At 36.9% G+C, this 27,544-nt stretch overlaps 1 protein-coding gene across 1 annotated transcript in view; it reads right to left on the bottom strand.

The window, feature by feature from the left end:
- Nucleotides 1-26,860, bottom strand: part of LOC143178915 (neural cell adhesion molecule 2) — a 318,833-nt gene extending 291,973 nt beyond the window's left edge. The window contains exons 1-2 of the mRNA XM_076377850.1: nt 26,384-26,860; nt 11,779-12,250 (exon numbers count right to left, since the gene is read on the bottom strand). Of these exons, the coding sequence (XP_076233965.1) occupies nt 11,779-11,836 (58 nt within the window). The 5' untranslated portion in view covers nt 11,837-12,250; nt 26,384-26,860. The remainder of the gene's footprint in view (nt 1-11,778; nt 12,251-26,383) is intronic.
- Nucleotides 26,861-27,544: the final 684 nt, after the last annotated feature.

Below are 27,544 nucleotides of genomic sequence, written 5' to 3'. Positions count from 1 at the left end.
AGTTTGCCTTGGCAGATCGCGAAATCTCCCTGAACGAACCCATACGTTGCCGTGGTTCCGATGAATCTGTGCTTCTTCGAGATCTAATATTCAACAATTTCTTTCAATCGTAATTGAGAATCTTCGGCTCTCGACAGTTCCCATCTACTCTACATCAAACACGGGGAATTGGTTTCCCATCTGAGACTAATTAGGCACAAACCCATAAATTACCCTCCAACTGTAATTTTAGAAGGCGACGTTACGTAGGTACCCACACCTACAGCGCAAGCCACATCGATTTCAAGAGAAGCCTGTTTAATTATGAAGCAAATCAACGAGCAGCACGCGTGAAGCCATCGAGACCAATCAACCGATCGTTAACGCCAATTTCTTGCTTTGAGGACGTCGAAACGACCCGGAGCCGATAAAATTCGAACGACATAAACAACGACGCCAGGACGATCTACGGTGTGTCGAAGCGTCGCGTAAAAAGTGGCCAGATCCAGCGCTGAGCTCGGACACATCGGTGCATGCAGGACCAATTACACGTCGAGGGTTGCTTTTCGCGCTGAAGCACCGAGTATCTTTGTTACGCGCATATTTCTCCTTCGTCGCGGAAAAGGCCAGGGCAGCGTCCTCCATGAAGCCAGGAAACATGCCCGAGCGATCTATAACATCAGAGCGACGCTCGTAAAGCGCGAAAGGGGGACATAGTGATATAGTTACGTGGAAAAATAGTTTAGCAGCTGGAATTGCAGCGTTTCTGTAATAAAACGGTTGCCACTTACACGTGTAATTTTTCTGCGCGGAATGACCGCCAGGAGGAGACGGAAACTCGTTGGTTAACATTCTACGCTGCCTGGGCTGCGCGGAATTATTGCGACGATGTATCTGGCTCTCGAAGGTAACTCGGGGAAAATGTGTCGAGAATATGGAGGCGTTGATTAGGTCGCCGAATCGCGCGGCTCTGTGATGAAGAAAGGAAGGGAATAATCCGGAGCGGAGTGGGTGAATTTAAAAGGTTCGATTATTGCCGTGCGTTAAATGAAGCTCGGCGTGCATCGAGGGTTAATCTTTGGATGCAGTTGCAGCGGGAGTATGATTATTGGAAATTGTTAAGCAGGTACATTTGGTGTTATTAGATTTCTTTTGTTGGAGTATGTTAGTGGGTTCGCTAATATGGAGTCTCGATGCATTACTTTAATATGCTGCTTCTGAGTGTTCTGATTATTGCAGAGATAATTGCTTTTTTTTTGTTTACGTTCTTCAAGCGTAAGCTTCCTTTATTTTACGAGGGAAAAATGGGCGATTTGATTTAAGTAGAATCGCGGTCTGAGATTATTTTGACACGTTTCGTTAACTTTTATTGGCGCGCAAGAGACGATAAAGTGTAATAAAACGATAGTATTTTACAACTTATTTAGTGAGAGTTTCATGGAAATACAGATATGAATATTTGAATCGGTTTTTTATTAAGAGTAGTCTATATAAATTAACAATGTCAAGTATAATAAAAACAGAGGATCTAGAGATAGACACCTTTTATGGCATTTAATTCAAACAATGGACTCTGCAAGCAACTTATTGAAAAAAATTACAATATGAAGGTAGAAAGCTAAAAGAAATAACAGTGGAAAGAATAATACTAAGTTTACATGACACCATTATAGTTAACCATGTATTGAAATCTCTAGAAATCTCTATCAACAAAAATTAGAGAATAAACATGTAATGAAATATCTAAGACGTGTATTTCTTCTCATCATTTATCTCGCTGATATATGTCACATAACAAGTGAAAATAGATAAAAAAAATTAACAACTGAACTTCTGATTAAATTTTTTTCAAAGATACAAGAATGTATATCCTAAAGAATACAATGAGCTAATATCTTCTGCATGTGAGTTACTAGGTGTACGTGTAAGTCACAAGGAGAATTTTTTTTGACTCACTGCACGTGAACTATTCCATTATTTCTTCTCGTGACTTTATGTCTTCTCACTTTCTTATTTATCGTACGGTCTAGTACTTTAATCTAGCCCATTGTTCTTTATTCCCGTCCTCAATGCCTTTTATGTCTCAATAAATTCTACATTCAGTATGACCTTCCGTACGGTTTGACTACTTGTAATGGTCTGGGTAGTCACTTCTAGTGAACTCTAATCCACCAGTGTTTATTCATTACTAGCAAAGAATCAAGTTACACTCGAACATTTTCTTTTATCTCCTTATATCTTCAATCTTAATCTTGGAAATGTAATATCTTAAGCAAAGCTAGAAACTTTTTAATGTGTTCTTACATGCAACAAAATGAATGGGCTTAAAATTATTCAACCTTTTGCTTGCATGTACATTTATTTATCTAAAACTATTCGCGATAATCACATATTTGAATACTTCAAAATCTTTTTCTCTTGACCTTCTTTTAGTTATTATCTTTTCATACTGTTATTATAAAAAATAAGTGCCATTTGGATTCTACTGGAAACCTTACAAATGCAAGAATGCATTAAGATTACTTTTATACGATAAAAAATAGTTTCTGTAAATGTTAATATCGAATAGAATATTCTAATAAATGAATTTAAAATAAAATGAAATTGAGATTTTTATAATTTTTAATGAAGCTCGTTTGCTAACATACGTAATGTTAAAACTGTCTTTTTGTAATACATATTCTACGTACGTGAACTTTCGTTAGAGTATTAAACGTATAAAAAAGGATAACTATTATTTTCTCCATAAAGCGTGTTCTTTTTCTTGACAGCCTTCGGAGGTAATTAACTCCAGCTTAGAAATCGATAACTATCCCTTTCCCCTAGCAGGTGATTCTAATTTCCTAGCTAGTAAGTTGAAACCTTTGATACGATGTATGCATGTACTCAGAATGTAAAGTACATCCAACCTTATGAACTGCCGTAGTAGTATTTCAATTCGTAAGCCTTTCTCGTAATATGAAACTCGAGATTTACTCATGTATTATGTATATAATATCAGTAATTCCTGAAACACTCTTCAAAAATTAAATCCATTATAAAATTCACTGACTTTTAATAACAGTATTTAAGGCATGCATTCTTCTATGAAAATGAAATTTACACTAATTTATCTAATAGAGATTTATTCGATTATACCTGTACGTAATAATTACATGAACATTGCAAAACGATTAAAGGAAATGGTAGAAGCGAAAACTGAATGATTAACAGTTACAGAAATCTAGAAATATTAACCAACAATATTTCAGTACAGTTAGTAGAATAAAGTGAATAACTAAAGCAGTAACAAGGAAGTGTAAAAACTATATTTACTCAGAGACAACAACAAAGAACATTTTGTCATCCCTTATTGCTTATAGCGTGTAACTAAAAAACTTTTTCGGGAATATGTGCATTTAAACTTTTCATTGCTTTATGTCTAGAACCTATTCTTCACAAGTGTCCTATGTTTCATTCTTTTTAACACAAGAGGCGACAAAATGTACCTCGTTGTTGCCTCAGTGTAGATACAGCTTCACAATCTCTTTAATTATTACTGTCAAATTAATTTTTCATTTCTACCAATCACATATTAACAAAGAACTCGTCAAAATTCGACGTTCTCTATTACTGAAACAATTTAAAGATACTCCATTGAAAACCACTCAACACTTTCGTTCAAACAAACTATTGCACAAGAACTCAGAAATTTATTTATTAAAAAATCTTTTGTTAGCCACACAGTTTGACAGTACTATTTCCAAAATTGCGTTCTACGCATATAAAATTGTTCAACGATAAATTGAACGAATTCGTTTGGATGACAACACTGCGACAGATTAATAATCACTTGCAGAGTGACAATAGAAACATAATCTGTCTAGAATCGTTCGAGAATACTGCCATAAGGTCATCTGAATAAATGAAACGAATAATTTCGATCCCAAACAACCTCTATAAACGCAATGCCATCAAAATCGAATGTCATCGTTTCATCGTCCATTAACCCTTCGTGAGCACACTTGATTTTCGCACCTTCCATGAACACACTGGATCCAATTTCTCCTTGGCCATTTTTTTATCACTCTGAGCTTTCAAAAATCTAAAAAAAATTCTGTAATACTTACTGAAGCCTCTACTTTAATACACCATCGCTGCTTAATTCAAACATTTACGGTATTAATTAGGGAAAACAGAAATTCGAAAGGAGTTTACACAAAAATTCACAGCAGACAAAATGGACCCAGCGTGCTCACAGAGGGTTGAGCTTAGAAAATTCATAAAAACAAGCATGGGAAATATTCCGCGTGAAGGCACGTGAATGATAAATCTTTCAAAACCGATACTCGCCCTCTTGGACACGCCCTCGCCTAAAGTGAAGTTTAATTGAAATTCCAGAACGTCAATTTTAATGAACACTGCCTTCGTATATTGAGCACGACCCATTTCACGACGCAAGTGCAACCTGTACAACTTGTTTCCGAAGTTAAAATGAAACAAACGTTAAAAGCATCAGAATAAAAATATTCGAGTACCGGCAGCAATCTCGTACTTTTCGTTGGCATATGCACTTCGACCGGCGAAATGTGCCCGTCTACTTTTTTAAAAGTATGAACGCGCACGAGCATCCTTCGCGGAAAAAGTTACGCGAAAAATACTGTAAAATGACAGCGTTTGAAATCCCCCTTTTGAACGCTATACATTTATACGCGTACGCTCGACGTTGCACTTTCGCCACGTGGAAATTGCTAAATGGCTTGTTCAATGGCATTCTATTAATCTGACTGCCGCCAAAAGTGATCCCTGTATCCTATTTGTTTTGGTATATTAGCTGAAACGCTTTTCCAGGATTTATGATCCTTGATTACTTCATTTTCAAGTAACTTTCATAATTGAGATTCTAATTTCAAATGCATAACGTACATAAACACTACTGTTTATAACTATTTAGCGGATGCAGTAAACTGAAACAGGCTCGTAAACTTGTTCAATTCTGAGTGGATAATTTAGCAATATATTTTGAGCCAGTTTGATCAGAATTTTGTTTTAACGTGTGAATCGTTAATGACCACCACTTTGGACTTACAATGTTTTCGTAATGTACTTTAAGAATAATTATATTTTAAATTCATCAAGTTTGAAGTCATATGAAAGTTATTAAGAATATCGTAAAATAATGGATGCTTCGCTGAATAAGTAAACTGAAAAAACGATGTTTATGTAAATAATAAACAACAGTCGTACGATATTCCTGTTTTTAGTAATGTACATAAATAAAGTAAATAAATATGTGGAGAGAGGGTGAGGTGGCTTATGTGTTAAAGAAAATTAGATAGTATTCCGTGCACAGTTCAATTCTATTGCTGTCACAAGGAAATCAACGAGACAAAAGGTCCTTACCAAACGGATCGATTAATCAAAGATTGGAGAGTTGAATGACTTCTAAACCTGAAATTCTAACGTAATTAAATCGCCCGATAACAGTATTTGGAAATAGGCAGTTTAAAATTCTATCAATAATACGGTTTAATCAATTTATAGCTCTAAAAATGGCAAAATGGTCCTTGCCACTGAAGAATATCATTAAAGATAGTAAAAGTGTAAAAATACCAAACAATATTATTAGTACACATTTGCTACGAATTTTTAGAACCAATTCAAACAAAATTGAAATCGATACTGAAATGTAAGTCACCGGAAGCTGTAAAATTAATAATATAATAATAACATGACAATTTAAACTATCATGATACAGTTCAGAGTTAGTAATATGTGCACTCAGTGTAGTCATAAAGTGGAAGAAAGGACAAAACAGGACAGACCCTGCCAAAAAAGAATTTTACAGCACTTTCCTTCTTTAGTATAGATGTGCTCACGTCCGTCTTCAATGAATTTTTAAAATTGCCAAACACGTGACCAGTCTCGCAGTTGGGTCCCCAAACGCTTAGAATGTGGCATTACTTCCGATGAAACGACCTGTTACCTGCTACCAAAACTGTGTTCTTTTATGATATTAAATTTGCATTTTTACCACCTTCAAAATTTAAATAAAAATTATTGTAATCGCATTAGTTTCTCCCTTGCGATAATAACAGCGTAATAAAACCTCGATTGAGACTCGAACTACGATTTAAAAATACTTCGCTGAAAGTAATAGTCATCAGTCACCAAAAAATACTTCAGGTTCGACTCTCGTGCTAAGTCGATTAATCGAGGTCCCACTGTACAGAGAACGTTCAATTTTGAACCGCTTCATTCGCGAAGGTCTTCACAACCCTCTACCCCATCCACAACCACGCGTCCCCCCGATACAGCGATCCTATTTTCGACTGAACACTCGACTGGTGGCGTGCCATAACAAACGCTGTATCCCGACAGAAATACATATTCCGAGCGTATACAAAAGGCAGGGCGAGCAAAATGGAAAGGAGCAACAGAACGCAATCTCGAGCGTTACAGTGTTGTTCAATGTCTTATCAACAGGATGGAGAAGCGTCGCGAAGGTTCGAGGCGGCAGCTATAAAACCTGCAGCTATAATATGGATCCAAGTGTGATACCCAGGGACGTATGACAGCCGTAAACCGTACAATCGGCCAGAGATGGCAAGGGAGAAAGAAATGGGTTGAGGGAGGGGGGAGAACGAAAAAAAGTCGGCAACAGGAGCAGGATACGTAATTCGTCGACCCCGCCTCGACACTCGTAACTACAGTACGCGTGCATGCAAATTCGCATGCAGGTAGCACGCGTACACACGTGCGACCTCGATTCAGTTACACAAAGGGTCTCGTGACGCGAAACAGACTAGGGCCACGACCACGCTCAGGTAAAAACAAATCGAAGAATAGGCGTGACAAAGTCCTTGATTCCAGAATAACCTACAATGCGTGATACAGAAGGGAAAACGACAACGAGCTCCGTGTTTGTCGTTTCGTACGTTAGACACGTGCTACGTGTGATAGGGAAATCGAGAAACACTGAACAACTTGGTAGAAATAACGAAAAATACAGAGAACGTTTCAACGAAACAGTATGATTGAGTGAGAACTGTAACGAAGTAAATTATAATCGAACTGAAATTATTGAACTTTTCAATAAGGATAGGTCTATTTCCTTTGAACTACGTTTTGATAATGGCCTTTAATGGATAAGAAGACAATCGGTACATAAAATTCCCAACCTTTGTATCGCGGTACAGTCTGTAGTCTGTAATCTGGAACAGATTGGTACAGTCTGTAGCCTGCATCGTTACGACAAAAGCTCTTTTATCGCCAGAACGACACCTCTATATTTTCTGGCGTAACACAATGGGGTTGCGGGTGACCCAAAAAAAGATCTTAATACTTAAAACAATATTTATTATTTTCGAAGAAATTTTTCTCCATTCTACTGTGGGTATCATAAGAAAAGATAATTGGACTGCTGGATTCCTGTTTATAGAGAAAAAGGAAAAATCTTTAAGTCGCTTCACAGAGCATGCTAAATAGATCTTTAAAGTTTAAAATTTTATGGGATCGTAGGCGACCCCAGAGTGTCGTTCTGGGGTTAATCTGTTTATGATAGGGGTATGTGAATATCTGGAAACGTGGGGTCAGGTCGAGGATTTTCTATGTGATCGGATTGCTTTCCCGAAAAATACCTTACAATTAAAAAATATTGGGATTCCTTTAAAAATCTTTTCAGAATTCTATTCAAAATTCCATTGAAAATTTCATTTAAAATTCCTTTCAAAATTCCTTTCAAAACTCCTTTCAAAACTCCTTTCAAAACTCCTTTCAAAACTCCTTTCAAAATTTTCAAAACCGAAATTTTTTGAATACGCATATTGTCCCGAATTTTCTCCAAATTAGAAGATTATTTCTTGGATAAATATACCTCCGATGCAGTTGAAGTTGAATTTTGTACCCTTGTGTGTATACTGTTTTGGGTCAATTTTATTCGATGCAGTTTTTCAAAAAGGAGAACCCTATAAAGCAAACTTTGATTGTTATGTCCAGCAATTATTATGAAGAAAACATAATTCCTGTCTTCCTTCATCATTTATGTACTCCTGTCTAAACTCACTCGTCAGGAAAGCCATTACCTCACTATTATATTATGTTTACACAGATCAGGAGAGTGCCTGAAAACCGTACTTTTAAACGCTCAACAACCGCCAAAGAATATGAAAGAAACATAATGTGTGAACAGTAACAAAGGTTCAGCGTAACCTGGCTGCGCAGACTAATTGCACGACCCAAGAAAAAAGCGCGAAAATCTTTCGTTAGCTCTGCGTAGATGTAGGATATCATTCCGTGTTGAAAACAAGGGAAGAAACGACTATGTATATACACGCAGTATATTTAAATTATTATCGCTGACAGAATACTCGTATCGTTAACTGCCACTGTTTCCATTTTAACGGAAGTATTAAATTTTTATTCGCGCAACGGTAGGGCGACAGGCAAAAAAAGAAAACCGAATGGAGAGTCCTGGCAATATTGCTCGTCACGTTAGTTGGCGAGAACTTCGCCAGTCTTCGTGCGAAAGTGAGAGGGGGAGAAAAAGGAAAAAGTAGACACCAGTGACATGACTTCGGTAAAATAATATTGTTGTTGCGTTTAGGAAGTGCATCGTTGGAACATGATAAATGATCGCATACAACAATGGATATGTGTCACCTGATACAAACGAAACCACTGTACTCGTCTAAATCCCTCTGTACAGAGGTGCTATTGTTAAGGGAATATATCACGCTATCGAATCGCTTTTTTTTTCTGCAGTCGCGCACGATAAAAATCGAAGATTCCTAGTTTTCGACAAGGTCTCGTATCTGTTGAGAACTCTGCTAAAAATGGATGAAACACGACTATCTTCGTTCAATTTCCAATATATCTAACGCTTTTTGCAACATTTGCTACTGCCTATATGTATATCCGTATGCAGGTACTTGTATCTCTTTATATTAATGATTATTAATTTTTATGGTTCGTTTAAAAAATGGAAACGTTAAAATTGTTATGTGTTGTGGGATTTCTAATGTAGCAGTGAGTAATTTTAGATGGAAGACTATTATCATACAATCTTATGAGTTTTGAAGACTTTTCCATTGCACTGCTGCACTTCTATTTTTTAAATCATTTTCACGTTTCACATTCCTCAGAAACAACGAGAATGTAAAACTATTAACTGTCACAGTAATAAGAAACATTGTTACTTCAATATGCAATGCATTAGTTAATTCAGAATTAATATTAAGGGCTGTGAATATTGACTAAACTACAATCACACCATTCAAGTTATTGTGTTATTAGAATCTTGAATTAAACAAATAATGTCTCTCTATTCATAAAAACTCACGATGAGTTTAACCATCATTTCAAGCATAACACGAAAAAATTGATACATAACACAATAACTCGAAGAAGGTACGCAACTTCATGAAAAAAGAATTCGTTAAAAAATTGAAATCAAATAAAATACTTCGGGCGTTAAAACCGATTATTTGTTAAACACCCAGTATATGTGGTAACTATGAATCAATCGTTAATGCAATTCCTCGGTAAAACGGCCGTAAATCAGGGCAAACATGTACTCGCGTGATAGGGTTTTCCTCAGAACCAGAGCGGGCAATTTGAATTTCTACTAGGCGGTGGCTCTCGGGCGCAATTAAAAAAGGAATCTTAAAAAAGTGCTACAGTTCCTCCGTTCTCGCACTTTCAGGTCTACAGGGCGCTGCATGTTTTACCATGCGACGAACTTCGTACCGGAAATCATTACATTCATTGCGCCGTAATAACCTGTCACGAACTTCGGAATTTCTACGAACTCGTCGAGCTCATCGTGCAAACGTACGCTCAGGGAAACTTTTCTCAAAGGGTTTCGAAACCTATTGACCGTACTTCGGAATTCTTTGGCTTTAACAAACGATGCATACGGATGAATATCGGCATACTCTGCTTTCGACTTTTCTCTGTGCGCATACGAAGGGAACGTTGAAAACGTAGCATCATTTCGCGCCATTTCGCGGCTTTCAAAGCGAATGTACGTAATTCGCAATTGTTCCTGGTTGCGTGGCTACAAATACGATGTGGGGGATTATGCGGCATCTAGGCTCGTGTGGGCTTCCTATTGTTGCTGATGTTAAGTAGTGACGTTATTATAAAATCAGTGGTTTATTCCGAGCTATAAATTACGTTTATAGAAGCATACAGATTATTGAAGCTCAGTGCACTTTAGGACTTGATTTTTCTGGGATAAATAAAGTAATATAATCTGGCATGAATTTGGTGAAACTATGGCAACTGGTCTTGACTGAAGGATTCTATCTTTGTTAATAATCAATGAATTATATTCAATATAGTAAATTAGTTTGATAATTATAGTAGATTTTATATTGATCTCTGAGAAAGGAAACACTGATTGTTTAAGAGAATATGCTTCTACTAATGAATTTTGTAATTTTTATAAAAAAAATGTTTTTCTTGAAAAATAAGAGCATACCTAATAAGACGCATGTCTGTAAGAGAATATTCTAGTATTAATGTCCCCAAAATGAAGATATGTGACAAAGACCTAATTACTGTCGTACTAAAGATGGCTCTACTATTATTGCACATTTGTTTCATTAATGAATATGTTTACTCAAAGAGAGATATTTGTGTAATACAGCATCTCGATGACCAAACTTTGGACCGCAAAATCAAGCAGTTCCACCATCAACAACGTCGTAAAATCCAACCCCCAAAGTTCGACAAGCAAAGATGTGTATCAATTACCCACAAAGCAACGTCTTAGCCACTCTATCCAATCCAGTAACGCTATAATAATTTTACTATACATCATCAGCAACGTAAAGTTTGAACGATCTTAGATAGGAGTATCCTCTTCATCGTGTGTTAGTAACAGCCTAGCCCAAGATCAATTGCGAATTGTGTGCAAGGGAACGAGGAAACTGTCTATCCTAACCAGAAGCCCGCTGCGCGATTCTCGATAAGAATGAACACATCTCGCTCGCGTATATCGACCACGTCGAAAACAGGAAGTAGGAGAGAGAAGTAATGGATCAGAGCAAGGAAACTTGAGTATGAACCAATAAAGTGGAAGTTGTTGCCTAGACGGACCGCTTTTTAAGTTGAATTCTGCTCTCAAAACGTGAACACTTAGAGGTATAAAGAAATAGTGCAATACTGGACATCAATGTTCCGCCATTTTTATGAAAGATTGTACTAATCTTAAGAAGTTAACACTCACTTGTAAACTGAGGATTTTAATTACAAAAAAAGGGAAAATATCTTGTATACCTAAAATTCGAATTTTCATGAGGATAGGTTTATTTTAATTCTTAGAAGCTATCTGAGATGAATTCCCCAAAATAAAATTACCATCTTGATTGACTTAACTCTAGCACATCGCACAAACATGTTTCTTACCATAGGAATATTTTTTAATAAGAAGTGAATTCATGGAAATGATTTCAATTATATAAAACAGTTTACATCAGAAAACAAACTTTTCATCTTAATTTAGTTAAACTCTAAAATCTAATTTTCTAATCTTAACATTTAGGGGTTGCTTTCTACCAAACCTTATAGCACTGTTATAAAATACAAGAAGAAGATTGATCTTAGCCTCGCCAAGTTAACTGTTCATAAAAATAGCGTGTCCCTATCACCCAATGTTCCACAATTTATTTATACCCATCAACCCCTTTATCTTAAGAACAGTTCCATTTAAACTACGTCCGCCTAGGTCACAGCCTCCTTCATACAAGGTGCGACTTAATCCAAGTATTAAGAAAATAGGGAACGCCTAGGAAGATCAATGGAGATTACACTAACCTTGAGCGTGGACGACAGAGAACAGACCGACGACAGCGGCGAAGACGTGACACCGCATTTTTCTCCTCTCGTTTCCGCTCCCTATCCGTTTCCCTCTTCTTCTGTACCCAGCTTCGTTTCACTTTTCACGCGATCGCACAAACCTGTTGGCTCCTTCGTGCACCGAGCAGAAAAGACGCGCCGCGTTTTAATCGCGTTTCCGTTGTATCGCGTGCCAGTTAATCGACAGTATTTGTTTCGACGAGGACGTGGCTCGATCGTTTAACGTCACGGAAGATTCTACATTCATTCATATCAACCGAAAGTTCCTTCTCCAATGGAACGATCCTTTCACTGTCCAGCGATTCGTGCTGTTCACTATTTCATGAATCCTCGCTGTGATAACGGTTGCTACGCTACGAAAGGTTAGATAGATCGACACTCGTGCGTGAATTTCGAACGGATGTCTCTAACACGGCCTGCTTGGATCATTCTGCAACAGAGAAAATTATATTTATTAGTGGAATACACGGAACTCTGATCGAGTTTAGAATGATTTAACCCCTTCCAGTCCAATATCGAGCGTGAGTCGATATGTCTACTGTACAGAGCTGGTAAGGTTGCGTCTGGAAAAAATGTGGATCTATATGGTTACAGTTGATAGGACACTTTGATCTCACCTGCGCTTTGAGATGAAGCGTATTATTGGCCAAACTAGTCATAACTGCTAACTGAATCGACCTATCCTGTATATACGGAAAATTACTACTATGTCAAAATGTGTCTCGTGTATCACTTTACCAGCTCTGTACAGTATTGATATATTTATACGGCGTATAAAAGCATGAAAAATTAATCAATGTTAGAGGGGTGAAGATTAATTGAAGAAATAGAAATGTAATAACTGGATCCAGGCTATTAACATTCGAACAAATAAATTGGACTGCAAAGGGTCAAGTGGATAACAAGCTTCTATGGGAACTATAGAATTATAAAAAGTACGGAAGTCTCTTTATGTTTATTGATGCTTTCTCCTAATTTACTTTAATGTAATGCAGTTGAATATTTGAGAAATGAAAATTTTAATGAAGCTACAATTTTATTCATTTTCTCCCACTCCGCTGTGAAAACTTCTACAAATTGAAATATAAACTTATTTTAACTCGATTTGCCACATGTTTAGGTATGTTAGTTTACTTCTGTAACTCGATTTCAGAGGAGTTCGATCTTCGGAAGTTAAAGTTTACCGCTATAAATCAAAGTTTTATTACCACTGCCTTTATAACTTCAAGTAAAATGTATACGTATGCATAGAGGATATCTGATGACAGGTGTGTGAAATTTCAAAGAGTGATTTTATATGCCAAAATAAAACAAAATTGGAGGATAATAAAATTCTATTTGATGTTCCGTTTCTTATTCACTAATTCGTAAAAAACTTGGTCGTAAAATGTGTGTGCAATATGTCTGACTTGGAAGTTTATTCTACTGCTGACTACTGTCCCCTGTCTCTAGTCAGGCACAGTAGAGTAGGTCCTCATGTCAGACATATTTTACTGGAATTTATGCCTATTTTTAATAATTAATAAATTCAAAAACGAAAGCTAAAACGTAGTTACGATTTTCTTGATTTTTTTCTTATTTCAGTATGTAGAATTATTTCTTGAAATATCTAATACTGTTTATATAAATAAACTGTATAAATGTAAATGGGTAAATACACACAGACGTTTTGTTCTAAAAGACACGTATAATAGTAATAAATTAACACAGAAATGAAATTAGAGACTTTGTTGCTGATAATAAAATGTATCTTTTAATAGCTTAGGTACATGAAACTCGTGTATTGTTCTGTTTAGAATTCATCTCATAATTACCTTCCAAGTTACCAACGTGTATTATTAATTTCTGAAAATATTTCTAAGTTTGATTATTAAGCAATTCAATAGCTGTACTAATTTGGAGGTTTTGTAGCTTTTAATTATGATCATCGCGATTTGTAAACTATGAATAGACTTTGGTAATTGACTATAACTATAAAATAATTACATTGAAGGTGCTATGTGAAATTGTTACAACTACGTTTATTCGGTATATTGCAAATGTTTCGAACTTTCACGAGGCAACCTTGCAACTTTGCAACTCTAGAGAACTAATTAGTTTACAATATTTATAAGTACTATTATTTTACTATATTATTTCATAAATTACGTACATATCAGTACAAGCACCTATATCATTAATTAACATTTTTAACACGTTTAGCACAACCAAAAAGGATCTCTTCAGTCGAAGCAAATATAATACACGTACGAATAAATCTGAGAATGTTTCTCGGTAAAAAGTTCAAGTCTTATAATATTTATCCTAATAAAGAAACAAATGAATGAATCACTGCGTATTTTGTGTCTCGTAAACGATTCAATATTCATCAAATCGTATTGACCTGAGGACGTAATTCATGCTACAATATTGATAACACAGCCGAAGGTTAAGACTTGCTGTTAACGCTACAATAGACTCCCATCGAAACGTCTGTTTAATAAATGCATATTAACAGTGACTACTGTGTCTGGCTTAATTACAGGACGCGTCAGCACTAATTGCTTACGTCTCACTCCAACAGCAGTCGACAGATTGACGCGATTTATCCTGTAGCTGTAACCCCATCGGAGTATGTCAGTCAATTTCACGATACACTTGTATCACGCCTCTGTTTTGCGAGGAATTTGTGTAACACTTTCATTACCATGTATCGACTTTAAAAAATGCATAAACAGGCTGTTCGCGCGTTATTATGAACCAACATTTTTCTCATAAATCCTAAGTATACAGAGAAAATGGAGGAGAAAAAAGTTTGATGATATTTTATGACCAATAGAATAGAATATGTTCATTTTTTATATTTGCAATCTTTCCTGAAAAACGAAGGTGACCTTACGTTTTTTTTCATAGAATACTATATCTATATTTTTTTTTACGATATGGGAACGACTCAAAATAAATTCACCTATTTTAATGTGCAATAAAAGTCTTTAAGTATCTTAGAAAATTTTGGAAGATCAAAAATGAAAAAGATATTTTGAATATTTCGTAATATTGTGTTATTGATACGACTAAAACATTTAAAAATTTTGTTCTAATATATATAATATACAATATAATATAGTGTATATATATACAGATTTAATATAAATATAGAATATATAAAAAGTAGAATTCAATACGTTATGTATTAATAATTTTAATATTACGAAATAAGTATAATTTAATTATTCGTTATAATTTGTGTCTCTCTCAAGTAATTTCTACAATAAGGCAACACAGCTTTGAAGTTAAAATTCTCTCTTGCCTTTCCCTGAACCAGTTTATGCACGAGAGGGTTAACATTGAAATTATCAGATATTACAGTAGCTCACGCAGGCACAGATGGCAAAAAGTACACAGGATGTAGACTCCCGATTATGAGTCATGAGTCACTTGATTATTTTGAACAAAATAATTACTAGAACGTAAATGCAATTTCCTGGCTTAATATTAGTACTTAATTTTGTTGCATACATCTAACTCACAGTAAAAACTGAATGCTAAATTAGCGTCAAAGAAATCGAGCAACAGAATTAATGAAAAAAACATATGATAGAAATTAGAAAAAGGTTAGAAAAAAAATGCTCCTGAAAAATTTTAAAAATTGATAGGAAGAATGCTGCCATGAATTTAAACTTTGAACAGTCATAACCTCAACGCGAATATATCGACAAACAGAAAATATATAATTAATTACACACTTTTTGGTAAAATTTTCGACTCATAATATGAATAATAATAGCGTAAAATCGCTCACATTCTAATTTAGATAAGTATCTCGTGATTTATAAAGAATATTATATTAAACTTATTCGATTAATAATCTTCATTTTTTTCTAATTTATAGATACATATATATAGTTTACCAATTCTTGAAAAACCAGTAGCGTTCCTCCTCAGCCATGCAGTTTTCCAGAAAATAAACTTTCACGTTTTCATTCATGCACGTTCACACGATACACTTCTTCCAATTTTTGTTTAATACAATTTAGCATCATACATTTATGTAAATAACCCTTCAATCACTTGCAAAAAACTGAACGGAACCAAAGAATATACGAAAAAGGTTCGAACTGTGGTGTTAAATAATAACCTCGCGTCACGTCAACGACTCGCGCGCAAATGAATAAAGGAATCATGTAGTAAGACTATTGGCCGCCAGTGGCGCGCCAGTTCCTCCTGGCGCCAAAATATGTATTTAAATTTAAAGACAGAGGTCACAATTTGCAGTACGTATTACAGATAAACGTGTAGTAGCGATATTGGTACTACTAAAACGTTGTAAACAAGACAGATAAATAAATAAATAAAACAGACGTGTAGTGTGCTGGAAAATGTAAATATTTTGGTTTTTTTCTGTTAAAAAGATAAGCAATTATTTGATTAAATTTTGTTCGAAAAAATAAATATGTCGTTCGTTATTGTTACTTGGAATTATATCTTTGGTAATAAAATATGAATATGCTAATACACGCTTGACAGTTATGTTTACGTTTAAGGGAATATTAGACTACTTGCCGTACTTTAAATATTTTACATTCTTATGAATAATTCAACTGAACAGTATCAAATGACCTTTCGTTGGTTTTTAGCCTTACATTTTTAAATACTACGCTGGATACCTTAATGCCTTAACTCCAAATCATTATGTAAACTAATTACAAGTGAAGAAATAAAAATCATTACGATCACAAAAAGTAAGTATACTTTGTCTACAAACACTGCTGTAGCAGAAAACTACAATTCGACAGTTTAAATACCATAACGAGGACTATTTTCATCCACCACCAAGAAACCATACATAATATAAGGAACACTACCACTAACTTCACTCTACTCTAACGATTAACCATCCATTATTAATCAATTGAAACGAAGAAAGCTCAAATATTTAAATCCCACTTGAAACGCCTGCGCCAATTCTACAACTCATCGTAACCAGGAAACTCCCTGCAACACGAGAACACGAAAATACTCCATACACTGATTAGCAACACAACGCAGACAAATCCGCCCATAAGTGTTCGCTGTAACAATTTCCGCGCAAGAGATTAATTGAATCGCTAATAACGATCCAAACTGGGCGAATCCACCAGAGTTGAGCGATTTCAAACACGTAAATTACCTTGCGCCCCTTAAATGCCCTGGAATCGGTGAAAATTTTCCCCGCCGCGATCTTCCCAGGCAGCATCGAAGTTTCAGCGAATCGTGACCGATGCGTTTGCACCGTAGTCGGTGCAAAAAGTAAAACGATGCAGTAAATGTCCTTTAAAGCCGAGTACGAAGTTAGTTGGCAAGGAAGAGCGCCGCGGAGGTTCATGCAATTAATCACTTAGCGGTTTTATTCAATTATGTCTTGCCGCGACCCGGAGTGCCCGTGGAACGCGGGGTAGCAGGAGGATTTAGGATGGCTGGCGACAATGGTGTGGATCGAAAGGAAAGTTGGGAGCGAAGGAAGAAGCAACGGAAGCGCTGCCGCTGGAGTGCTACTTGATTTGTAAGTGACGACGCGACACAGCCTGGAGAGAATTACAGTGGATGGCTTGATAGGTATGAACAAATTCCAGAATATATTCACCCCTGATCTTCAGCTACTTTTATGAAAAGCGACTTCATTCTGCGATAGACTTTTGTCACAACGATACTGTGGCGAGGTGTGGTAAACCTTATCAAATTTTGTTGGAGATAGTTAAATCTTAACTTTCACAGTGTTGGGCTCAGTTTCATCTTCAACTTGTTGCTAATGTTTTCAGGGCTTTTTTAATAAGAATTCTATTTTATACAGGGTGTCTCCTATTACTTGCATCCCTTAATATCTTTGTTATTTTTGGTGATATAAGAAATATGCCAGAATAAAATTGTTTGGTTTAAAGCATATTATGATTCTTGCTCCTCTTCTCCCAAAGTCATTTTTTTTGTTCTGAAAATCACCCACAATTTTTGCATATTCATATGCGTTTTTATGTAATATACGCCCTTCGTGCAACATTGCATGAATGCAACATTGTTTGCAAAATAAACACATTTCACATAGAAATAAAAAAATATTGAAATGACCTTGAGAAAGAAAACAAGAATCATAATATTCGTTACTTTAGACTACACAATTCTGTTGTGCCATATCTTTGTGTATCAGTAAAAATAACGAAAATATCAAGGTGTGCAAGATATTCGAAACATCCTGTGTTAAATTCAACAACAAAATTTCGCGCGTTTCGAATTTCAACTGGCCTTCGCGCTCTCCCCATTTAACACCACCCGAGTTTTCCCTGAGGATACTTGAAGGACCAAATACATGCCAGTAATCCCCCAACAACACAGAACGATGCAAGTGCAAAGAAAACTGACATATGAACCACCCTCTATATATTAGCAATATTATTTTCTTTTTCAGCGTGATTCGTGGTTGAATAGGAAAGTTTCAAGAGAAGGAGCAACAAAGGCGTCGCCACTAAAGTGATATTTGATTTGTAAATGAGGGTGCAGTACAGATCAGGCAGAGTTACAGTGGAAGGTTTCTTGGAGAGTGCATCAATCATCGTTGATAAAATCCATCGAAAAGTCAATTCGCCTTTTCAATATGCCGTTAGCATATTTGGCATCGCGTTCAACGTTATCGAGGCAAAAAATAAAGGAAAAAGTTCGAGGGGTAAGGATCGCGAGACGAAAAGAAAAGCCGAAGGAAAATGCAAAGCGTAGCCGAGAGATAAAAGGAGGCGAAGTGCTTATCAAATTTCTTCCTTATCATTCACAGTTTGTTCGCAGTACTAACGACTGGGGAGGAAACGTACGTTGACTTAAGCCTGGCACGTATCATCTGCCGAGAAAATTTCTGTTTCTTTAGGCAGTACCTTTCAACTACCCGTTCTTCGCACACTTATGGAACTTCTTCAGTCAGAGTTTCGCGAGTTCGTGTGAACAGAAAGATCCTAGCCAGAGATCGCCGGTCTGTTCGACGATGTGCCCAAGTTTTCTGACTCCATTGAGTTTGCTTACCTGGCCAACTTTTCGCCGCGATCGTTCTTTCCGCCACGGCTCCCGCGCTTTATATCTTTCAACGATACTTCCCCACCCCGACGATTGGAAAAATCTTTGGCGAGAGAGCGCAGGTGACAACCATCGTTCTCCCTTGCTTTCGGGAAACTTTAGGTATACAGTGAAACATTCGTGGATCGTTTCAGGGGGAAATGCGAGGTATTGGGTGGAGAAAAGAATTTCTAAGTTGGCCTTGTGTTTTAACGCAGTTGCGCGATTTCTATGCTATAAAGTATCGATCGAGTTTTCGTTTTATATTGAATATATTTTGGCTATCCTGTCCATCTTCGTGTCTTTGTCAGCTTTGGTAATACAAAAAAGCGAATTGAGAACAAGTTTGGTTTAATAAGACAGATATCGCTGGAAACTTCTGTTCTGAGAATTTTTTCTTTAATTATCTAGAACTTAAGAAAATTTTAGTCTTCTGTCTCATAGGAGATCGACTTCAAGCGCAAATTCGAATTGTGATAGTTTAACTCTTTGAAGCGTGGTGGGATATTTTTTATACCGCTTTGAAAAATTAAAATTTCTTTAAGCACCCTAATAATAAAAAAAACCTACTTTGTTCAGTTTTATAAGAATAAAATTTCTATGCATAAGGGCATTTTTGTTTTCTAAAACTCCGTGTTCCAAAAAGTTAAGAGAACAAAAGAATAAAATACAAGTAACGTGAAAAATAAAAACTGAATTGATAAGTATATGTATTGTTACTATATGTAGTTTTATACTAATTATAAGATGCCAGTGACACAGATATATCTTTGTTCACGAATTTTGATTTTACTTTGCAGTCACAGGAAACTACTTCCTTCCACCGTAGTCTCTCTGTGCAGACTGATTAGACTGCCGCGAATGTTACGCCTTTCATCCTGTCGAATGTTTACCCTGGTTTCTGACGTGAGGGGAACAGTATTTTGGCTTGTTGAGTTCTTTCTGCAATTCGAAACTTTAACAAAAGTTGTAAGTAGGAAAAGTTTTTAATGAAGTTTCCCTGCCTTTTCGCGTAATAGAAGTTAGCGAAACTATCGTAAGCGCGATTACGTATTTAAAATGTACGTCTATTATTGAAATCGGCCAGTTTAAAATCGATGACTTAAAAGGAGTATAATATAAGTGTAATATAAACACTCACTTTTCTCTTAACAGAAAAATAATCGATATTTTTCGAACACCACAAATGAGACACACAAATTTCATAGAATGGGATACGAGAGAAATTCAGTAATTTTTATAAAAATTTTGAAACCATTTTAGTCGTGTTAAAATATGATAATTTTATATATATATATATATATATATACAATTTCTATTCAACCTCAACGCTGCCCCTGTCGAATAAAATTTCTTTCAAATGAATGAAGGTTATTTAAAAAGACCTTACTATATTCTGCTAACTGTCTACACACAATCCTAAATTTCTACTTTCACCTCCATTTTCAATGCACTAATCCACAGGTTGATGTTTCTTTCACGACTTCAATGGTTCAAAGTTAAGCCATTAAATTACAGAATATGAGGACTATACATTGCCTTGTGTTAGGTCCAGCTTTGCTGTATCAAACCCTGGCGCAAGAATGGAAAGAGAGATTCAGATATACTGACCTAAGAAACAATACTTCTATCGATCCTCTAGCAAGCCTCCGCGTCCTTTTTAACACTATTTCACTCGACAAGGAAAAAGCGGTAAATTAACCGTCGTAAGCAATCTGGGTCGTTGACGACACAAGTGAAATTATGCACCACCAACCTTCCCCTTCGAATTTTTATTTTTAAAGAAAAAAATATCAAGCCTATAAAACACAGTGAAGACATCAATATTAAATCCCATATTTTTGTAGTCTTTAAAAGCCCCTAAATAAATTGACAAAATATTAAACGCGCATATAAGCCACTCACTTTGTCTTCGAAGTGTGATACTGTGAAAAACTCTTTGCTTACGGAATGTTAAACCGCCCTGCCCATCAGGAAAGAATTTTCAACAAAGTTCCACAAGCTCGCCCCAAACTACACGACACCTACTCGAAGCACATTCTAAATATCACAGGAACTCTCCACAAATTACGTCCACGATTTTTACCTTCGTCAAAAGCATCACACGTCGCTGGGATCACTTAACACATCTCGTAACGCCGTAACGAGGACACGGACACGCACTCAAGCAAGAATTCGCAAATACGATGAAAGGGGACCGTCACCCTCTCAGAAACTGAAATTCACCTACACATTGTACTCGTCGGCAGCGAGTCGCTCGTCATGGGAATGTCTCGCAACGAGATTAGAAGCACTCTGGAGACTGAAAGTACTTTGACAGTTATTCGAAGGCAATAAATACGGGTCCTGAGCTGGCGTGCATAACACAGGGGCACCATTTGTTCTTCTCTTCTGCCCCCGTTCTAGGTCCAAGAGATGTCTGGCCACGGTGCACAGGGACATGAGTCACTTTTCCCGAGGTGGGAAAAACTTTATTAGACGACGACGTTGGCGTCGTTCGCATTATCCCTCCAGTTCGTGTTCCACCAGCGGAGGTTACCGCATCAAATCGAATTTCCTAATACGCTAGCAGCCCAGAGGGACTCTACTCGTCGCGTACCAGAGACCACTGCACGGGTTATTTAACGGAGAGGGAAACATCGTTGCTAACAACTTATTAACTGGGAACGCTTATAAGCGGGGATTACATTAAGAACTATGTATATGTATATTCGGTGCTAGGCAGGCACATTCGCAGGGAATAAAAATGTTCTTGGAACTTTATTAACGCTGGAACTGCCAGGGCGGCTAAAGTGATTAGTATTGCTTTAGCTTTTAATAGTATTCAGTTTTATGTTGAATTGCTGGCAAATGAGATTCTAAGCGACAATGGATTTCGGGATTATGAAGCCAGTTTGACATTTTTAAGTCTCGTACGCTGCGGTACGTTATGAACTCGTTGCTGTGTTCAGTGGGCGCTGGGAGTATTTGAAGAAAGAGTTCTGCTTTTACGCAATTTCAGTCGCGTCTTTAAGAAGGCGGCGAGGTAAGTAGGTAAGTACATAAAGTGAGCTGAAAATCGTGTCTCTTGAGCGAATCATGAGTCTGTAGCGAAAGAATACGTGTCGAAATATATAGATACTAAAATACTTTAAAGTATTTGATTCTACTCAATTTTTATCATTGGATGCAAAAGAGTAGAATTTCAGAAAGATTTTCTATGTATAGTTAAATATATTTCTATAGTTTGAAACTTCTGACTCAAAAGCCTCGTAATGGAACTTGTTTACACTTGTTCCTCACTACACGAACTTCGAGGAGATGCAAAAATACATTTAGAATAATTTGTAATAATGGGGAAACATTCGTAAGGATTGAACAGATATTAATTTGATGAATGAAAACGAGTACCTTTTATCAGAACTTTGAACGGCTCATTTTAATTAATTTTAACGACGTATTTTTCAAAGTAAAGCACCAATCGCTTAAAAGTCATTAATAAAACATTTCCAAATATGAATTCAGAGAAAGTTTCCCACCCATTTGAATTTGCTACACAAATACTCTTCCCCTGGTCATGTATACAGGGTGCACACGTTATTACTATCCAACGCTTTCCTCGTGAATAATAAGTACTTATTCATAAATAAATAAATAGTAAAACTTAAAAAAGGAACTAAAAAGGAAAACATTTTAGAGTCTTCTATAAACAACATAACAACGTACATCGACCTTTTATAATATTTTTTAAAGAAAGAAGTGACATAATCAATCTTTCACGTATTGCTCAATTTTAAAAAAAAGAGGTTTCAATTTATAAAATAAAATGTTTATTAACACAGCTAGTGAATGAATTCGGCTTCTGACGAGCACGTTTGACTGATAATTAAAGTACTCACAGGAAGGACGGAATGGGACAACACCTTGCCCGTAATGTCACCAAATCTGATCCCTTTCGACTTTAGTTAAGACGTTGATCAAACGAAGCAACTAACCACTTAATTCATTCATCCTTTTAAATAATTCAGGGAACACTGGTAAGAGTTCATTCATTCATAATTCAGCGGACACAGCTGCGCATGCAGAATATGGTAAGCAAGTCAACCAAACAGAGTAAAAATTAATAGAAACAAAAAAAGCGATAACGCATAGGGCGACGAATTTTTTTACTCGTTTTCTTGAAGATAATCTTTGAGGGAGAACTGTTGTATACCATGGGCCAGTAACTTTGACCACCTTGAACATCTCCGTCATCTCTAAAGATACAAGGGACATTTGATTACAAAAATTGGCACAACTGAGTCCACGATATGACAGTAATAATTTTTACAGATTTCGGTTATCTATATCTTCTAAATAACGAAGTATACTTCCTTTTCTATTGTTGATTACGACTGAAGAATGTCGTTACCACAGAAACCAAGCACTGCAAGAAAGAAAATGATTCTCTCTCTTGGACACACCTCTGAATAATAGATCAACTCTTACATACCTATACTATCAACGCTACTATCAAGCCCTCTCAAAGTAACAATGCACCCAGGAATCTACTGAAACACAGCCTAACTAATCCTGACATAGTTACCTATCTGTCATTTTCAACCAGATTTCACAGTCTACCGTCAACAGCCTCCGTATCAACAATGTAGTATCTCGTTCATTGTGCAAATCCAAACGCATTTATCGCCTCCTCCCCTCGGCCTCGAAACGCTGATGAAAATCTGGCGCGAAGATGAAAAATAGAACGCGGCTCGATGCGGCAGATCCACCGAACTCGATGAATGAATTTGTAAACACCTGTCGGTGTCATCGGCTGATACCAGGGGACGAGGCACACTTTTTGCCAGCTCCGAATCAATACGGATTAATTTGTCGATAAAAGTATCGTATCGGTGGGAATTCTGCGCCTCGCTAGATCCCCAATTACCGAACGGTCGGTCGAGAAAAACTCGTTGAACTCGTTAAGCCCGTTGCGCGGCGGAGGACCTGTTACCCATCCGAACGCGACAGTTCACCGTTGAATAAGATTCGTGCTACGATCGAATCGCGACCGTGCTCGAAATATCCGTGCCGTATCTGTAGTCACGTAGACCATGGCTAACCGTTCGATTCCGATGGATGGAGAAGGGAATGAAAATTCGCGACAGCGCATCCGAGGGAACTTCGGCAGGAACGTATATAATCCTTCGACTCAGCCGTTCGTGTTGAAGAGACCCAGAGTGAACTACGGGGAATGACGGTGCAGGGACTCAAAGGCTCCCTGGTAGTTCGTATGCAGCGAAGAGCATGGTTGAACCAATAAACATGGATTTCTGGAAAGGGGTTTTCCCGCCAAACTGTGCCAGAATATAGAGGTGTGGGGTATATTAGATTCAGTGGAATCCTTTTCATATTTTTCGCCCTTGCAGGAAATGGTTTTCGAAGGAGGATAGTGGAATCTTAAGTAACTTAACACAGGTGTGAAACCTGAAGTACGTAGCTTTTGCAGAGAGTTTTATTATTTTTATTAAAGTGGTATTAAATCATGGTTTTAGTAAATTCATTGGTTCGAGAAATAGTAGAAATAATGTGTGAGATACTTGAAGTATTGGGTGTCGAGGTTTTATGATGGTGAGAAGTTCTGTGTTAATATTTGGGAACTGAAGTTTTACGTGAAGCGATCCACGGACTCATTTACTCGTAATTGCGAATATTACAGAAGTTCATTTTTTCTTTTATCTACCCCACTCTGAATTGCTGCATTTTACTCTGGTCTAGTTTCTTCAATTTTAATATCAAATGTAAAATATCAATAGAATTTGGTGTGTTACTTTAACTCTACAGTAGGTAAGGTGGCTTTAGTATACGTAATATGGAAAGTAGCATGATATGCAACACTGATAATTTTCTAAAAATATTATAGTAAGTACGACAGTAATATATTTGTTACAATTTATTAAATTTTGTTACTTAGTTATTATAAAAATAGTAATGAATAAAAAAAGATTAAGCATGAATAAATGTATGAATTACAGTATGTTACAAGTGTGACTGATAAAAATTACAAAAATTTTCAAAAATGTTCTGCGTTCTTACAAACAAAATATGATTTTTAAATGGAGTAAAATCTAAGAGAAAAAAGTAGCTAAGTTGTGAAATATTATACTGATTTCAATAATTCACACATCTCTGCATACAAGTGGTTAATAGGAGGTCCAAGTAGAAATATTACGATTCAGCAAGAACGAATTACCTTCTCCATTCACTTCTACATTAAATTAAGCAATTCCTAAAATAAATCAGTAATACGGACTATAAACGTACAGTCAAAAGCTTTATTACACGAATAAAACAATTAATACGCGTCAAACGTTAGTATGAAAAATTTGTATTATATTCATTGAAATAGAAGAAATTCATACTGCAATAAAAACAATTTTTCATTGCTGTCAATCTCATACTGTCAAGAATAATCGACTCTTTGCAACGAAGTGATAGACAATAGTAAATAGTAAATACAGTTAACATCAACAGATTGGACATCGTTAACCTATTCTCACGTTATATCGTGCAAAAACCACCCCATTGATGCTTCACATTTGTGTTGTAACTCGTTCATGGAACATTTATGAGTCTATAATTAAATAACAGCTTTTTTTATTTTTATTTGTGAACTATATTGACACGGTTTAAAAGAGAGACTTCCTGCATATTTTTGAAAACAATAGATGATACAAAAAATAAATACTAGTATGTTTCATTCCTATACAAATTCAAGGGCTCAAATGTGTATCTTTGAAAATAATGTATTAATTTCGAACAATAGACGTGTTTCATTTACACAGTACAATCTCTTGAAATTTAACATCAAATATTTAGAGAAGCCTATTAATACCATTTTTTATTTCGTGAATAAAATATTAGTGCACTGTCATAAACATAGAAGCTTATTTATTGCACCTAATAATGCAAGTAGAAGGGTCCCCTACTAACAAATACGAAACAAGTTTATAACCCTCAATATGCAAAAAAGAGAACCACAAAGTATTCACACTTTCATCAATCGAAATTCTCAACCAATTAATCCGCCCGTCACGATTGAAAGAAACTGACCATCGAAGCGTGCTTGCATACACCCGAGATCGATTATGACGAGCAGACCGACAACGAACTCGATACCAATCAAATTCAGTATAAATTCCGCGGATAAAAACAATCCATCGCTAATAACAGCAAAGAATCCATTGAACGCGAAAAAAACCTTTCCATCCCCCGTCATTCCCATCTCCGCCGATAGCACACATGAATTAAAACAACACACACGTTATCCAAATTTCTGCACAACCATATCCCCCGGAATAATTCGAAACGAATAATCACTGCATCGCCGAGGGAACCAGCCACTGTACCCGGCGAAACGAAACTGTAAACACACGGAGAGAACAGGTAGCCGCGGTACTTTGATCACAATCATCGATCGAAATCACAGCGAAGTGGTAACCAGCTCCAAGCATTATTTTACTTTTCTTTTCGTTCACCAGTCACGATTTACAACCTTTTTCAACTTCGTCATCCGGTGGACGCACGATCTTCAACATCTTCAGGGAAAAATCCTCTTTCTTTTTTTTTTTTTTTTTTTGTCGACGACCGACGCAAGGGGAAGCTCGTCGCGCTAGGACCTAATGACACGAGGGTGCCCGCGCGCGCTTTCGTACTTCGCGCACACCAGAGTACCCGAAAAGAGCCGCAGGACCGGTTGAAAACAACAGAAGGTCGCGTACGCTCGCGACGATCGCGGGCTGAACACTGGCGCGTCCTGTCACTCGGACTTTTAGTTCGCGGCGCCACCGTGAAGCGTCGCGGCGCAAGCGACGCCCCACTCCGAGCGCGCTTCAGCCCCTCGGTGGTTTCCGCCGGCTGACCAGCTGGCTCCCTCAAATCGGGTGGTACGTTTCACGGCTATCTCTCAACTCGATGGATCTCGTGTTTCTATCCTCGATTGCCATGACGCCTTGTCTCGTCACCTGCACCCTGCAGCCTTTTGATGGGCCGCGCCCTGGCTAAATGACAAGCATCTGCTGCTTGCCGCGCTGGGGGATCCCGACGCTCGCGCTTCGGGATTAATTGCTGTCTATTTAGGGATGCGATCGGGGCCCGATGCGAGACGCTCGCAGACCAAAGTGGGTAACTCGACTTGTGGTATTGTTTTCAGCTGAATGGGGGAGGTGGGGAGCAGGACAAGTCTGAAAGCCATGTTTCGATATACATATCTGTGATTGTGAAGCATTGTTCAGATTAGGCATGTTCCAAGGGGCTGTGATTGTGAAGCATTGTTCAGATTGGGCATGTTCCAAGGGGCTTGAATTCGAGTAGATTGATGTCCAGTTTGTGTTCATGTAAGTCAGGTTAGTGGAGTTCGAGCCACTTGGGTGCAAGTAGATTGATGTCAAGTTTGTGTTCACAGAAGTCGAGTTACTTGGATTCAAGCGGTTCGAATTGAAAAGTGAGTTGAATTCGAGGTATCAGAGAAAAATAATACAAATGGCGTAGAAAGAGGTGCATCCTGGTTATTTGGTTGTGTATTTTTCAAAGAAGGCATGCACTTTTGATTGCTTCCTCGACGTTTACATGTTGGTCGATTTACTCGGGATTTGCTATGTATGATATAGTATGCATCATGGCACATCAATTAATGGGTATTTCAAGGCAAGGAAAA

This window comes from Calliopsis andreniformis, chromosome 5 (assembly GCF_051401765.1).
Source record: "Calliopsis andreniformis isolate RMS-2024a chromosome 5, iyCalAndr_principal, whole genome shotgun sequence".
In the NCBI taxonomy this organism is placed as follows: Eukaryota; Metazoa; Arthropoda; class Insecta; order Hymenoptera; family Andrenidae; genus Calliopsis; species Calliopsis andreniformis.
The sequence above is the reverse complement of the archived record's forward strand: the minus strand, read 5'-3'. Positions and strand labels throughout refer to the sequence as shown.